The following is a 16,501-nucleotide window of genomic DNA, read 5'->3' on the forward strand; positions in this document are numbered from 1 at the left end:
AGCCTACCGTGCGCCGCCAAGACAAAGTTAGGCACCTAAAAATGATGCTAAGTAAAGCTCCTAATTTGAAGCTGCCAAAAATAAATAAATAAAGGGAAATACTTAACTCTTGATAGATCATCAGGGTTCACTAAACTCAATTTTAGCTTTTTTGGACAATTTTAACCATGATGTTTGATATTTCATTACTTTCATTATTAGAATTCTCCCAAAGAACAAAAAGAGAATTTACTTCAAAAAAATGTAATAAAACTCGTATTTTCTATTTTACAATTGCTAGATGAGTCCTTGAGACCTTTCCACGACTCTAAGATATATTATGGGATCTCACTAACCTTATTTTTCCTGTTTCTTGAAACATTCTGCTATTTCATCAACCCATCATCATTTTATCACTACTCATCAGTGATTTCTAACTGTCAAAATGTCAAAAATGACCAAAATAATAAGAAAACAGGAGAATGGCATAGAACACTGCTATCCAGCAGAAGTAAGTGACACATAACATATATACTCTTAAGTTTTCCACTAGGCACATTAAAAAGGTAAATAGAAAGGGTGAAATTAATTTTAACACTGTATTTTAATCCCAACCATATACCCAAAATAGTGCCATTTCAACAAATAATCCATCTAAAAACCAACAAAATATTTCATGCTCTTTTTTCTGTCTTTCTGACTGGTCACTTCGTGTGCGTCACTGACTCGCGGCTGCTGCAGTGGGAAGCACAGGACTAGGACGACGACGCAGTACACTGCCACTGCTGCTGCGACCTTCACTGTCCTTACTGCATTGCCCACAACACAGCACCGTCTCTCCAGCAAGGTGTGACACATCTGGAGACACTATCTTTGTTCTTCTCTTTTACAAGCTAATAAAGAGCACCACTGAGGATCCAGAATTTCTTGCTTAACATCCATAAAGACAGAGAGAAGAAAATAGGAAGATATACCACAATTGTAAGTTGAACACAAAGAGACAACAGAGCTCTAGACTATGTAACAGTAATAAAACTGGTAATAATGTAGCAAAATATCAGACCACGAGTCTTCAGATAAACATTAATCCTGGATGAATTTTCTCTAATGCAAGAAGTGGTGAGAGAAGGCTGTTTTCAAGGACAAAAAGGAAAGAGGGTATTTTTCTTTCATTTTTTGATGTTCGTTTTCCAACACTTGATTTAGTTTCTAAGTGGACGAATGCTCAAGGCAGGTATCTCTACAAAGCTAACTAGAGGGAAGATGACATAGAAAGAAATAAAATTACTAGTCTTCTGTTAGTAAGTCTAAAACTAAGAAATGTTTTGCAAGATAGCAAACATATTACAGAAGACAGCTATCATCTAAATAAGATTGTAAGCAGTCAAAGCCTTAAAAATAATGCACTCTGATAATACAATGCAAGAAGAACTAGAAATAATGATAATCTGAAAGAGCTAGAAATGTATTGAAATCTGAAACCAACACTTATAAAATGGATATATAACCCAGGTATCCCTGGACAACTGATGAACAATACCTGTTTTATATATTATGCACCTTTGAAAATCAGGAAAATAAGAAATAAAAATTTGAGTTTGTCAGGATTAATTTTTTATGAAAATTTCAATTGTTTCTTATTATCCTTTTATCCTTCTGCAAATTACTGGTAAAAAGACTTACAGATTCAACTAGACACAGATGGTGATGATTATTTTTCCTGGCACACTAGAAGTTAAAGCCTTAGAATTTGCTAGATTCACAAAACACAGAACACTGTTATACTAATTGCCCAGAATGAAGATATTATATAAATATCCAAGTTTTTCTCTAATGAGCTAAAACTTGAAAAATCACTTTTTCTTTTTGAGTTCCATTCTTTAAATCTTCTATTTGATTGGATTTGAGATGGCCAGGACACCCTATTCGGGAAAGCTCCCCCTATGGTGAGGAAGGTTTGAAGGATACTGAGTAACATATCGTAAAATATATAAGGAAATTATGTTACTGTGGTCATATACTCAAATTCCTATGCATAACTGACACTTTGTAATATGTCATGGAGTATCAGTTGCAAATCTGTAGAAAAGTTAGAAGTTATGATCCTAATTCCAAGCACAGATACATGGAGACAGTGGGGTACTGCTAAAACGTGGGATAATCTCTTACTATGATTTATGAGTAATCCTAAAACACAAGCTTCCAACATCCGTCACAGAAAGGCTGAGATGTTAATACAAAGAAAATTCAAAGGCTTCAGGCATTTGTAAATTAATTTCACATTCATTTCCCAAATGAACATTTTGGAGTGTTTGAAAAGTTACACCTTGAGTTTCCCAAAATGTTCTAAGTATAATTACAAAATAGAAGGGCTGAGGAAAATGATAGAAAAGTAAAGAGAAGAATAAAGGAAAGCATTAATTCACTGAAGTCTGGTATGCAGAAGACAAGCAATTAGGTTCACTGTGTCAGAGGAATGCCACCACAGCTCTTGGCCACTTTCACTTAAAAATGTCTTAACCTAATAAATGAAACAAGATGGGATTGGGAGGGAGACAAACCATAAGTGACTCTTAATCTCACAAAACAAACTGAGGGTTGCTGGGGGGAGGGGTTTTGGGAGAAGGGGGTGGGATTATGGACATTGGGGAGGGTATGTGCTTTGGTGAGTGCTGTGAAGTGTGTAAACCTGGTGATTCACAGACCTGTACCCCTGGGGATAAAAATATATGTTTATAAAAAATAAAAAATTTTATTAAAAAAAAAGTCTTAACCTAAAATACCGTTTCTACTCAAAAGGCCTAAGATGGTCAATCAGATCCACGTAAAGCTTAAGACTGCTCAAATCTCTTAATGACGCACCTACTACGTGTCTGACGTATATATTAGGTAGGTACTGCCAAAAATCAAGGAACGTAATTTTAACATGCTGGCATTTATGGCAGAAATATTCCCTGAGGTCTAAAAAGTCTTAGGGAGGGGCGCCTGGGTGGCTCAGTGAGTTAAAGCCTCTGCCTTTGGCTCGGGTCATGATCCCAGGGTCCTGGGATTGAGCCCCACATTGGGCTCTCTGCTCAGAGAAGCAGGGTCCCCGCTTCTTTCTCTCTCTCTCTGCCTGCCTCTCTGCCCACTTGTGATCTCTCTGTCAAATAAATAAATAAAATCTTAAAAATAAATAAATAAATAAATAAATAAATAAATAAATAAATAAAAAAAAAGGCTTAGGAAATAGGAGCCAGACCCAAAGTTTCAGCATACAAAAATGCAAGTGAGAATCTCTGAAGGGAAGAAGTCTCCTGACAGTCTAAGACTGTAGAACAAAGAGAGAAAATTCCAAAGAGCAAAAGGAAATAAATAAATAATGAGGCATTTTACTAAGTTGAACATGGGGAAAACAGGTTTTGTTTCTTCTGTCAGCGAACCGGACCACACCTCTGCCTTGCAGGTGCAACAGGTTCGGACAACAAGGCGCGGAGAAGGAAGTTAACAAACAGGATCTCCGAGTTCAGAAGCAGAATGCTGGGATTCAAATTCGGGTCTCCCTTAACTACAAATCCCATGTTCTCTCCGTCTCAAGGAAGCCTGGGTGTCCACGCCAGGCCAGCTCTTCAAACTGCCTCTTCCAAACCACTGACTTACAGAAGCAAAGCAAACTAGATAAATATCTCTTTAATTCACGTACAACCAGACTGCAGAGTTGATTGTCTAAACCCTTTAACCACTGTGTATTAACTTAATGCTCTGGGAAATCCGAACAGAGTGCGTGGCCAGGGGCACGACCCCCTCAATCACATTGCCAGGGACAAAAGTCACCTCTTTTCCCCGATAGCTTCTCCTCTAGGCCACCCTGGTCTGACGCGGACAGTAACCCCAGCGTGAAAAGGGGACGCGGCAGCAGACGCTGGGACCCAGCGAGCTAAGGGCCAGCCTAGCAACAGAAGCCACATGTGGACCGGGAGGGAGTGGGACAGCACAGGCCATCGTGGCTCTCAGAGGGGCAAGTGCTCGGGTGGAAGAGGCAGGAAGAACTGAAGGCAAACGAGGGCTTTCACAGAAAGAGGCTTCAAGGGGCCCGCAGGGAAATGGGCCCTGATAAGCGCGTCAGCTACCAAATCCGACCCGGCCTCCTCAGGCGGAGCAATCTCCTGCCTGGTGGCAGCAACATCAAGTGTGGATCTAGGTCCCTTGGGAGTATATTTTAGGGTAGGACAAAAGGGAGGAGTGAAAATGGTCAGAGCTCGAGTTATTTATAAGTTGGGGTTAGCTGGTAAATGCTTTTAAAAATACATAGCAGTGGCTTCACTGAAAAGTATGTAGGCCACAGGGTGCTAAATTTGTTTTAACTGCTCTTCTTATCGTAACACCGTCGCCACCGTGACTACCACTTCCTGAAGGCTGACTATGTGCTGTCTAATCATTTACAGTTAGGAACCCACTGTAGCTTCACAACAACCTGAGCGGAGTACCGTTTTGCTGTGAACATTTAAGAATACTGAGGAACAGAAAAATTAGGTAACCTGTGTACGGTTACACCACTGGCATCACTACTGGTAAGAATTCAAGCTGGACTCATAACCACCACACTTCTGAAATTACTACTTTTAACCTGATGCTCAAATTTCTAGAATTATATGAATTTTAAGAGTAAACAGGTTCTGAGTAATAGTTGCTCATGGATATGGCGCCTGACAGGTAGGAGTTCACAATTCTGCTCTGGCATATGTCTTAGGCTGTCATGTGGGGAACAGCACAGCTCGCTGTCATTCGTGCAATGCTCTCCAGCTCCGCACCGGGTACACACTTACTAGTACTGTCACATGTCATCTCTGTAACAACACTACAGAGCAAGAATTATCATTTCATTATTTTAAAGCTAAAGCAAGGGGACGGAATTTTTCATGGAGTCTTCATACTGACAAACTCATTACATCCTCCCACAACTCTGGGAACTAAAAGGAAGATGTACAAGGAAGCTAAATTGCACAGAGAGTATGTGATTTTCCCCAGATTTACCAATGGTAAATTACAAACTGAAATTCAAATCCAGGTCTTGATTTCGAGTTCAAAACGCAAATGTTGCTCTCTAGGAGTTATTATCTTTCACAGAACTACTGAATATAAAATCAAATTAAGAGAAAGGTCAACCCAGGAAAACTTCTAAGTTAGTATTTCACCTGATTTTTTGGTAACCAACACCAAATAATTTTTATATTTGATCACAGCCTTTTAAAAGAATAAAACACCATGATGTAATCCTTACTTATTATTTTCCAAGATAATAATGTAAAGACACCTACGACCACACTGTGGTGGAGACGAAAATTTTTAGGCTTAAAACCAGAATGTAACATTTTAGTTAAAATTTAGTCCACATAGGGATGCTTGGGTGGCTCAGTTGGTTAAGCGGCTGCCTTCGGCTCAGGTCATGATCCCAGCATCCTGGGATCGAGTCCCACATCAGGCTCCTTGCTTGGCAGGGAGCTTGCTTCTCCCTCTGCCTCTAGCCTGCTACTCTGTCTGCCTGTGCTTGCGCTCTTCTCTCTCTCTAACAAATAAATAAAAAAATCTAAAAAAAAAAAAAAATTTAGTCCACATATGCAAGTAGATTAAAATTTTTCTCTATAAATTCCTAGATATAGAAAATAAAGGTAAACTGCATTCAAAAAAGGTTTACCGTGTTCATGCACTGTGCAGAACTCTGAGCAAAGGCTCAGGAACCATTCTGGAGCTCGCGATCCAGCACAGTGACAGGTAAGTAACAGTAGATATAATACAAGGCTGATAAAGCACCCCAAAACGAGATTAAAACAAAAGTTTACAGGTGTGGAGAAGCAAGAAAGTAATTCTGCTAACAGGAGCTGGGAATCAAAACAGCACACTTACCTGTCGCATGTTAAAATGAAAGGCAAACCAGGGTTTTCTACCCACAACGGTAAGAAATGGTTTCTACCCAGGCTGCCTCGCTCTCTGCTTTGATCTGCCCACCAGGTCCATAACATCAGCAAGTTACTATTCCTAAATGATTCTCCTTTGTTCCTGCCCTTCAGGGAGAAGTGGAATGTGGGTTTAAGTACAACTTGTGTAAATGACAAGGTAGATGGAAGAAATACGAGGCTGAAGAAAATCTAACAAATTATTTTGAGAAGGAGACAGCAGGGGAGCTACTGTTCCCCTGGAGGTACGGCAGGCAAAGCAGGAACCCGCAAATGAGTGATATCAAATGTGAGCCATTTCAGTTCCAACCTGAAGTACTGAGACTTAATTCTGTGTGCCATGAGAAACAAACAAAGGCTTGAGAAAAAACTAGCAGAAAAACAAGGTATGTCAAAGACTAAATATCAGTCTTTCAGTAGCAGGCCAATTCAGAATGAGAAAAAAATGTTTCACGGTAATTGCCAAATTTCTGCATATGTTTTTCCATATAATGTTTAATGTATATTTTGAAAAGCAATAGCAGTTTGCAGCAGTTGGGATACATTTAGTTTCTGTTAAATTCACTTTAACAATTTCAAAAGCACAGCTATGGAAAAATGTTGCATTTGGTTATGTTAGCAGAACCATAAGAAAATTGAGAAAAAATAAGAAATTATTCAATACTTTAGCATTCTCTTATTCTATGGCTCCTTATATTCTGACAATGTGGAAAAATCAAATGAAGTATTTCAAAAAAACTCACTGTAGTAACACAAAAATATCTTCGAAGTAGGAATACAAAAAAAAAAAAAAAGCAATAATGAATACTGGTGTTTAAAACACATGCCATATTTTTAAGGTAAATGGACGTGTTTCACGTCCTTTTTACTCTAGTATAGAAAGTTCTCCACCATCTGGCATCAAACCATGTTTTCACCTTTTTTCCCAAGTTACCCTATACTTCTCTGTCTCCCAAGAGTGCTTTTTTCCCTAACTGCCATGGCTTTCCACTATTTTCCCACATATAAATTCAAGCCATCCGGTGAAGTCAACTTTCATCTCATCTCCTTAAAGAAATCTTTTCCAGCCATTATGAATAATAACAACCAACAGCCTTCTGAATTCCTGTATTTACTGCCAATTCAGTTTCTTGAGAATGGGCTAGTTCCATTTTCTTCCATATGGTCCCCAAAGTGCTATGTACCTAGTAAACCTTTTAAGAGTAAAATACAAACTAAAGGAAGAGAACACAAACAGCAAATATAATCTGATTTGTCTTTTTACAATATTAAAAAAATATTCAAGTAAGACAAAAAGAAAATCTTAACTTACCCCATTCAGGCTGCCCAAATCTTTCACCAAATGTTCATCTGTAGAGGCGTCATAATTGATTACAGCATGTTGCTTATCCACACTACGAGACTGAAAGGAATTTTTCTGAGTTAGGAAATACAAGAAAATACCAGGATAAAGAACAAACACAAAGATTTTTCACTAGATACCTTATATTAATAGGACAATAGATAAATATAGAGAAATACCAAAATGAAAATGGATTAAATAAGATTTAAACTGTGTTACTATGCAACACAAATTTGGCATCACTCCCCAAGTAGAAAGCAGCCAAGATTTGAAGATTCTTTTCTATGAAATTCACACATTTGACTTTTGAAAGAATTAAAATCAGGTGATTTTGCTGAATGCATCAAATGACAATTTTTTCTTGTAATTCAAAACTGTTACATGGAAGTCATGAGAATTACAATTTTATGATGTTTTATGTATCTTACTGTTTAAAAAAAAAAACTACCCTACAGGATTTTCTTCTTTTGATATTGAAGATTACAGTGTAAATTATATAAGGAATCCAAAGACTTAGAGAAAAGGAACACAATGTGATAACGTTCTTGAACAAAATTATCCTCACTTAAAATATGGGTCCTAAAACTAGAATTCAAGGGGAAGTTCTAAGAGGGACAGAGGTAAAAAGTAAAAAAAAAAAAAAAAAAAAAAAAGGAATTAGAATAGCAAAGTACTGAAAATCGGTTTTCAGTCTCTCTTCAAGTACGTAGCACGCACACATGCCTGCGTGCTCCGGAGCTTGGGGAATTGTCTGGAGACGGAAGCACCTGAGAGAGGAACTGTATACAAGCCTGTGGAAACTTTCACTGAAAGAAAATATCCACATAGTGACAAGAAGAAACAGTCTGAGAACCACACCAGATGTGAACTCAGTAACACTGAGGGCTACTACGGGAACCTGGGTAAATGAAACGCAAAAAAAGTATCCCAAATGGGGAGAGACATAACTTCCAGTTTCCAGTCCAACATGAAAAGAGTGTGCAAGTCATCAGTCCCATCCTTACAACAAGAAGAAAGACACACCAATGGAAAATCAAAAACTAATCTTAGTTTTTTCAGAGCACTGAGGTCATAAGGTCAATTAGCACCCTGAAAAGTAGGGAGAGAGGTGAACACAGAGAATCACCGCTTCCTGAAAACGGAGACCATGGCTGCAAGCCAGCAAGGCAGGAAAACCCAAGGGTAACGTGAGTAACTGTGAGACAAGAATGCCAACTCACTCGCAAGATAAAAGCTCCTAGGGGCACAGCCTTGGGGGACACCACTCTCTGAGGAGTTTTCTGAGTTTCACTTCCAGAAGCCCCATAAGAATGTCAGGGTGAGGACTGGAGAAAGTCTTCTGGTGTCCCCTTAGTGTGAGGGTCAAAGTAACCATTCTGAAATAGACCCAGAACATTCTGTGGTCTCCAACAACCTGTCCTCAAGGAAGACTCTTTTACCATCCCACCAATGTGGGATTTACCAGAGCCTAATTGACATGCTAGAATGGGAAGACTGAACTTCAGTGTCCTCTAGCCTTCCAAAAAAGAGCTGAGATGTACCTGTGACGGTCATGACCCCACAAAAAGTCTGAGGACTAGTCTAAGCATTATAGTACGCTTCCTCTCCCTCCCAATCGTACCATTACACTCACAGGGGAGATTACAATGGGAAACACTGCTGAACTCAGATTATTTAATAAAGGATCTCTAAGGAAACTCAGAAACCACTGGAGACGAAAACAAGGACACCAGAGGAAATGTTAACCTCTGATACTGTCAGCTACAGACAAGAGTGAACAGAGCCTGACTCCTAGCCCCATCAACAGAACGAGGTCAGCAACTAGTAAAGCAATACCAATGTAAATCCTAGTTGAAATGATCCTTTCCAAATAAATAACACTGAAATGAAAAGCTCCTTCCTCTGTTAGTTTCAACTGCATATTGAAAAAGTTGGGGTCATCTGTCTAACATTAGAAACAAACAGTGTTGACTTCAAACAATCTTCCAAAAACACCTACACATTCATCATACATACGATCTTCGCAACACAAAGTTTTAAAAGTTGCTTTTGGGTTGGTTTTCTCTGAAACCTCAGGTTCCCTAGGACAGACTGAAGAGCACCTTTCTGTGTCGTAGGATCACTGCCACTTCTCTGCAGAAACCCACTGCAACGGTAACCACTACGAAACATTTGCTTTCAATCTAAAAGTTACTTAAACTTCATGCCAGTTTCTCTTGTCACGTTTTAAGTTATTGCTCTGTTTAATGAAGTACAAAATTCAGTTATTACAGTGACAAAAGAAGCACAAGTAGCACCATCAGGAAAACAATTCCTCCTTCCTATGTATTTAATTAGTCTGTGGAATAAAAATCTCTGCCTGCTGTAAGGCAAGTGAGACTGCAGGTCCACATAGGCTCTTAATGACCTCGAACGAATCATCATAAATAATCTGTGAAAAAAGAGACAGAGAAGGAGCTCAAGTCCTTAGAATGGTGACCTGAAATTCAAGCGGAAAAATCTAAGTGAAAGCTGAGAAAAGAAAAATCACACAGGAAAGGGAGTTACTGTTAGCTTTGGAAAACAGGCCAAGTGGCTGCGTCTGGAGTCAGGGAACCGCAGCATTCGAGGGACCGGTCAGCACACAGCAGAGATGAGAAAGACGGTTCAAGGAGGAAACAGTCAGGAGACGCCACTTAACTAAGTGAACAACTTGCCAGAACCCGGAAAATCCTGAACCTGATATACACCTTGCCCTCAAACTGTGTATGGGGGTAGCTACGTTCAAGAACACCTCCCGTGGAACATAGAGCAAACCTAAGACACCAGGAGACAGCAGAGTCCACTGAGTTCAGACGCCATTGCAAGCCTGGGGGCTGGGAGTGGAGGAGTGAGGATGCTATCTGGGGTCAGAGAAAGCATTTTGTTTGTTTACGGTTTATTTATTTATTTATTTGAGAGAGAGTGCACATGCACATGCATTAAGCAGGGCTGGGGACAGACAGAATCTTCAATCAGATTCTGGGCTAAGCACGGAGCCCAACGTGGGGCTGATTTCAGGGTTAACTGACTAAGCCACCAGACGCCCCTGTTTGTTTTGAAATAAAGAGGGCAATAATGTTCTGAGAAGACCAGGCTTATGAACTCAGGGCAAGAGCGATCATCAGTTTAAAACTCACAGAACAAGTTACACAGTTTGTGTAACTCTTTAACAGCCAATGAAAGAAAGCAAATAAAAATTTCTGCATTTAGTTAACTGCTGTTTTCAAGGTTGTGGTATATTTCAGCACCCATCAGAGAAACTCAGCAGAAAACCAAGATTATAGAGCATAATACAGCTAGAGAGTTGTACAGAAAAACTGAAGGAATAAGGAAGATCCGCTACTTACATCTAACCATGTAAGTACTGATTAATCCATTTCCATTTCCAGATAGCAGAGTCACATTTTCTCTAGATTACATTGCCAGGAGAAGGTATATTACAACTTAATTTTTACAACCCATTTGGACATTTCAATGCAAATCTAATAATTTCTCAAACATATAATTTTAAACCCTGACAAAGGCCGCTAAATTTATCAAGTTTCTGGTTCTAAAGGGAAAATCTTAGCCGAGGTGTAAACTATGAAGATTGTCATTTTTCTTTTAAGATTTTATTTATTTATTTGACAGAGAGAGATCACAAGTAGGCAGAAAGGCAGGCAGAAAGAGAGAGAGGAGGAAGCAGGCTCTCTGCTCAGCAGGGAGCCCGATGCGGGACTCAATCCCAGGACCCTGAGATCATGACCTGAGCTGAAGGCAGTGGCTTAACCCACTGAGCCACCCAGGCGCCCCCGAAGATTGTCATATTTTACCAGTTCTCTTATTCTTGTCACTTTAAGCCTCCAGTAAGAATGCAAGAGTCCTAAAGCCCTTCCTCATCACAAGAAAAAAAAATTTTTTTTCTGCGTCTCTGTACGGGAACAGATATTAACTGCACTTATTCTGGTGATCACTTTTCAAATATACAAAGAGTCAACCACTTTTGTCCACTTGAAACTAATATAATGTTGTAAGTCAATTATATATATCAATTTTTTAAAATGCAGGACTCTCGAGTCACTGGCTCCTTACAGAGAACACCCAGAGGAGTGGAAAGAACACTGTTCCTTGTGATTTTTACTTTCTAGAAAGACTCTTCCCGAGGCCCTGCACTGCACTCTAGAGAATCCACCTCACCCGAAACTCCTCTTCATTCTCAAACTCTCACAGATGGTTACCTCCTACTTCCTTTCTTTAACTGAAATCTGGCTCTCCCCGAGAGCACTATTTCTACCGCATTCCTTTAAAGTGGATGCCATCCTCCTAAATCCGACATTCTGCTGAGTTCAGAGATACAGAATGAATTCGTGCGGTTTACTATTACGGCTTTTGGGCCATTACTATCTCCCTTCAAGGAAAAGCCCTTCACTGTTTTGAAGTTCTGGTTATCCATCTATAGGTGGATACAAGTATACAAGTATTTATACAAGTACAAATATATATATATATATATATATATTATATATTTCTGTACACACACACACACACACACCCTTCCTAGATTACTGCAATCATCCATGGTCATTTTAACTTCTTTCCCCCTTTTTTTGAGTGAACTCTACCTCCAACGTGGACCTTGAACACATGCCCCAAAATCAAAGTCACATGCTCTACCAACTGGACCAGCCAGGCAGCCCTCATTCTAACTTTTTGACAGCAGTTTTGGAATAATGGTTGATAGTCTTCCTTCTCATTCAAATTTACTTCACCATGATTCATTTTAAACATCTATGTTGAGGGGCCCCTGGGTGGCTCAGCTGGCTGAAGCTCTGATTCTTGGTTTCAGCTCAGGTCATGCTCTCAGGGTCCATGATCAAGCCCTGCACTGGGGGGCACTGGTCTGTGCTCAGCAGGGATTCTGCCCGAAGACGGTCTCCCTCTGCCCCTCCCTCCGCTCACACACCCTCTCTCTTTCAAATAAATAAATATAATCTTTAAAAAATCTATGTAGACAACCCATATAAAACTCTAGCCTTCCCAACGTCCACAACCAAACTCCATACTCATGTCTTGGCAAACTGCTCCCCCTGCTAGATCTTACGCGAAACGGACTTCTCCCCTGGAATCTCAGCTGTGGTCTTTTTCTCCGTGACTACATTCTCCTGTTCCTCCAGGTCTCTCACTTATTTATGATAATTTACTCTTATGTGACCTCAGTGCCCTGACTGCAGCAGGTCATCTCATACTCTGACCCCCTTCCTTTTCTACCAAGCGAGCATCCTCCTCCTCCTGACTTTACGTCCCTCCGCAACGCAGCCCCCCCCCGCCCCGCTTCCCCATCCTTCTAGCTCACGACTCCCACCTGCGACCTTCTGCTCAGAGTGAGTGCCCTGCTCAGCTTCACATGTTACTTCCTGGTTTCTACTAAATATCTCAATCCGGATGTCCCTTCAGAACCTCAAACTCACTACTTTATTCCCCCCAAAAGCACACCTCCTGAAACTCTCATGCACTCCTCTGCCCAAAAGGCTAGGTCTGGGGCCCTTTCTCTCCCATCCCTCATTATGTAACTAGAAAGCGCACCCTAACTTTTCAGTCCCTCTCATAGTCTTCATTTCAAAGACTTCTTTCTTCTTTAGAACTTTACCTCGCTTTCTAGACTATTATCACCCACTAACTGCTTATAGCGATTCCGACCTCCAATTTCTGAGCAGCGATATAGATTAACCGTTTAAAGGGCAGGTGCTAGAGTCCAAAAGAACTGGTCGAGACATATGGCAACTGTGTGGCCTTGGTAAAAAGACTAGTATTTGCTTAATCATCTATAAAAAAGACAGACCATATCTCAGAGGTATCCTTTGTGAGGATAAAATGATATAAGGCATGGGAAGCACTTAAAAAAGGCAATATTCTGGGGCACCTGGGTGGCTCAGTGGGTTGGGGCCTCTGCCTTCGGCTCAGTTCATGGTCCCAGGGTCCTGGGATCGAGTCCCGCATAGGGCTCTCTGCTCAGCGGGAAGCCTGCTTCCTCCTCTCTCTCTGCCTGCCTCTCTGCCTGCTTGTGATCTCTGTCAAATAAAGAAATAAAATCTTAAAAAATAAAATAAAAGGGTAATATTCCCCTGTATAAAAACTCCTCAAGGTACTTACTGGCTAAGACAAAATATATAGTCTTTCATCTAGCACACAAGGCCTTCCAAGATGGGTTCTCTTCTAAAATCCCAGTCTTAATCTCTCAAAAAGTTTGCCTTCATCTCCTATATATAAATCACAAGAGACTATTTTATTTATAAATCATAAGGGATACTGAATGCCATGCTATCTTTAATACCATGCACTCAATCACATTCAAAACCTTCCAGAAACCATGTACTCATCTTTCAAGATTATTCAGCTCAAGCCATCTCCTCCATGAAGTCTTCCCAGATTTTTCATCTCCACATTTCCTTGCAGGTAGGACTGATCAATCTGTCTGCTGTGCTGCCCATATCAGACACATCACGGTTCCGTGCCATAGTGTCTGGACTGGTTTACATGCGTATCTCCTGTTACCAGCAATAAGCTGTCAAGGACAGGGAGACCCTACCTGTACACACATTGATCCCTTGGTAGCCAGCACGGGGCCAAGTGTACTGTAGATGCTTAGCATAGGTTCGTTAGAAAGGAAATACATGCTCTTTAGCCTAATAGAAGTACTCAACTTACAAAGTTCAGACCAGATTTTAAGAAACTTACAAACTGAGTGGCTTAAAACAACAGAACCACAACAAAACAAAAAAATTTTGGATCTCAAACAAGATAATTATGAAATCAGAAAATTCTGGAAAGTAAGAGTATTAAAATGAAGCAGTAACACTGTTATATTTAAGAAATACTTCCTTTTCTACAAAAAAACAAACAACGGAAAGCCTGATATCAAATAAGTCAAAACATAAAAAACAATTCTAGGCCAGGCACAGTGAAAAGCTAATTTTAACTAAAACTAACACATGATATGGTACAAATGACTACCTGCTACGTGTCACATATGCTTTGGGTATGAAATGGCTATTTTTTAACATTATTATTACTTCTTATATTACTTCTTTTTCCTACTAAAACACAGACATACATGGATACATAGGCTAAAAAAAAAAAAAAAACCAACCTAGAGAAAAAAAAAGACTGCTACTGTGTGTCATCACTGTTTTAAAATCTTTTTAAAAGACCCTATGGCTGACTCTTTAAAAGCTCAAACTGCATTTCTACAATCAGGGTAATTAATACACAGTGACTTATCTTCGCTGTGTGTCTCCAAAAGAAGATGAAAGTAAGTTACCTATGATATTCAAAACATATTCCATTATCCTCCTGGGGACTGTTCTTACACCACTGTGAAAGTTAATATATTAAAATTTTAAGTAAAATATAATTGTTACAGTTTGTCTTATGCACCAAGAGGGAAAAAAAATATGTTTCAGCTAGTAAATGGTATTTCTTAAAACACAGTAAAATTCAATTATTTAGTGCAATTATTAGCAAACTTTTCAAAATGCAACTCCGTTTGTATTTGGTAGTATCCCACATGTTGCAACAAAAGTTTAAACGTGTTTACTAGCAGGAGAAGTAAGTTAGCAAACCAGTTTTAGGTCATATACGTGCAGTAGCAGCTTAGTGGTGGAAGAGAAAAATCATGTGATTTTGAGCCAGTATTACCAAGACTCTGATACCAGCCTCCATGACTTAATGGTTATGTGATACTGGCCTTGTGACTAAGTCTTTCTGAATCTTAATTTTACCGTCTGTAAAACAGAAATGACCTCTCAGGAGACTGTTGAGAGGAACAACTAAAATGATGTCAGTGAACACTGAGAAATAGAAAGTACTATTTAAGTGCAAGGTACTTTTAATAGTAATGTTAATGTGAGTTACTCCAGACAAAATGTAATTCCCATCTAATAATTATACTTTACAGCTTTAATCCATGGCTAAGATTTGTTTTGCATAGTATGCCTTTATGAAACACAGCACAGTCATCTTTGTATAGCAAGACAAACGGGCATAGCAAGTCTACACGATTTGCTGGAGGCTTCCAGGATAAGTGCGAGAACTAATTCCAGAATCCTTTATTTAATCACCTACTCTTTAATATCCAGGCACATTTTCTTCTTGATGATCACATTCTTTAGACTACCTTTTTTGGAATGAGATGAAATAACAAACCCCATAAAACTAAAAAAATGTATTTTCTGTCATAACATAACAAAGAATTTTTAAGTGTAATCAAATAGGCTATATAACCTTATGGATCATTTATTTCCCTTATGCTTTGGGTTTAAGCCATATGATCACCATAGATCAGCAAATCTATTTGTAGCTGAAATCTTTACAGGTAAGAAACTACTTAAAATTATTCACAGGCAGAGATTTTGAAACCTAACAACGGGTTTCCTATACACTAAAAATAGAGGGTTTTAAGCCATAAATGTAGACTTAGATCAACCAAATTTGTAAAGCTCTTCTTTTATTTACTCATTAAAAAACAATCAAATATTAGCTATTGGCACTTCAAACAATTTTAATTATCACACTGACTGACCTAACAATGCAGAACCACTGAGGCTGTGTAAAGCCTTTAAAAGGAAAACACAATTTCATCAACTCCAGAGCACTAATCTTTCAAAACAAATACATTTTGCATTTATAAACACAAAACTCTTCACTCTTGCAATACTATAATCCATATATGAACTAAGCTTATTTCATTTTTCAAAAATGATATAAAAACAGTAAGTTTTAAAAACCCATTAATTCTACTACAATACTAGGAAGGATTAAATTAATATTAAACCACTTAAAAACTAAATACAATTTGCAAATATTTATTCTTACTTTGATATACAAGATACCCTTCAGTGCTATGAGAGTACTACTAATTTGTAGCACTGATTCAGACTCCACATAACCAGCAGGCCAATCTACTCATGGACCTCTCTCGGAGAATCCACTGTGTCTAGGACACGGCTAAAAACAACATGCTGTTCAGTAAAGGGCAGAAGTATCTTTAAGGGTGGAGACTGAGGAACAGGTCAAAACTGCTTTTTTCCTTGCCTGATCACAGAATTCCCTTATCTCCTTTACAATCCATTTAAAAATTAGGAAATAAAGCATAAATAAAAAGTTAAGCCTAGGATACCCATATCATAAACATTTATGAAATTAAAATAAAAATATTATTTTAAGTTTTGACAGCACTTTAATACCGACA

At 39.0% G+C, this 16,501-nt stretch overlaps 1 protein-coding gene across 11 annotated transcripts in view; it reads right to left on the minus strand.

Moving 5' to 3' along the window:
• Nucleotides 1-16,501, minus strand: part of CEP170 (centrosomal protein 170) — a 124,002-nt gene that overhangs the window by 68,692 nt on the left and 38,809 nt on the right. For all 11 annotated transcript variants that reach the window (XM_004756796.3, XM_004756795.3, XM_004756794.3 and 8 more), the window contains exon 3: nucleotides 7,225-7,314. In XM_004756796.3, coding sequence (XP_004756853.1) covers nucleotides 7,225-7,314 — 90 coding nt within the window. The remainder of the gene's footprint in view (nucleotides 1-7,224; nucleotides 7,315-16,501) is intronic.

The sequence above is a fragment of the Mustela putorius genome, unplaced genomic scaffold (genome assembly GCF_011764305.1).
Source record: "Mustela putorius furo isolate JIRA1106 unplaced genomic scaffold, ASM1176430v1.1 tig00000785_pilon_pilon_pilon, whole genome shotgun sequence".
Taxonomy (NCBI): domain Eukaryota; kingdom Metazoa; phylum Chordata; class Mammalia; order Carnivora; family Mustelidae; genus Mustela; species Mustela putorius.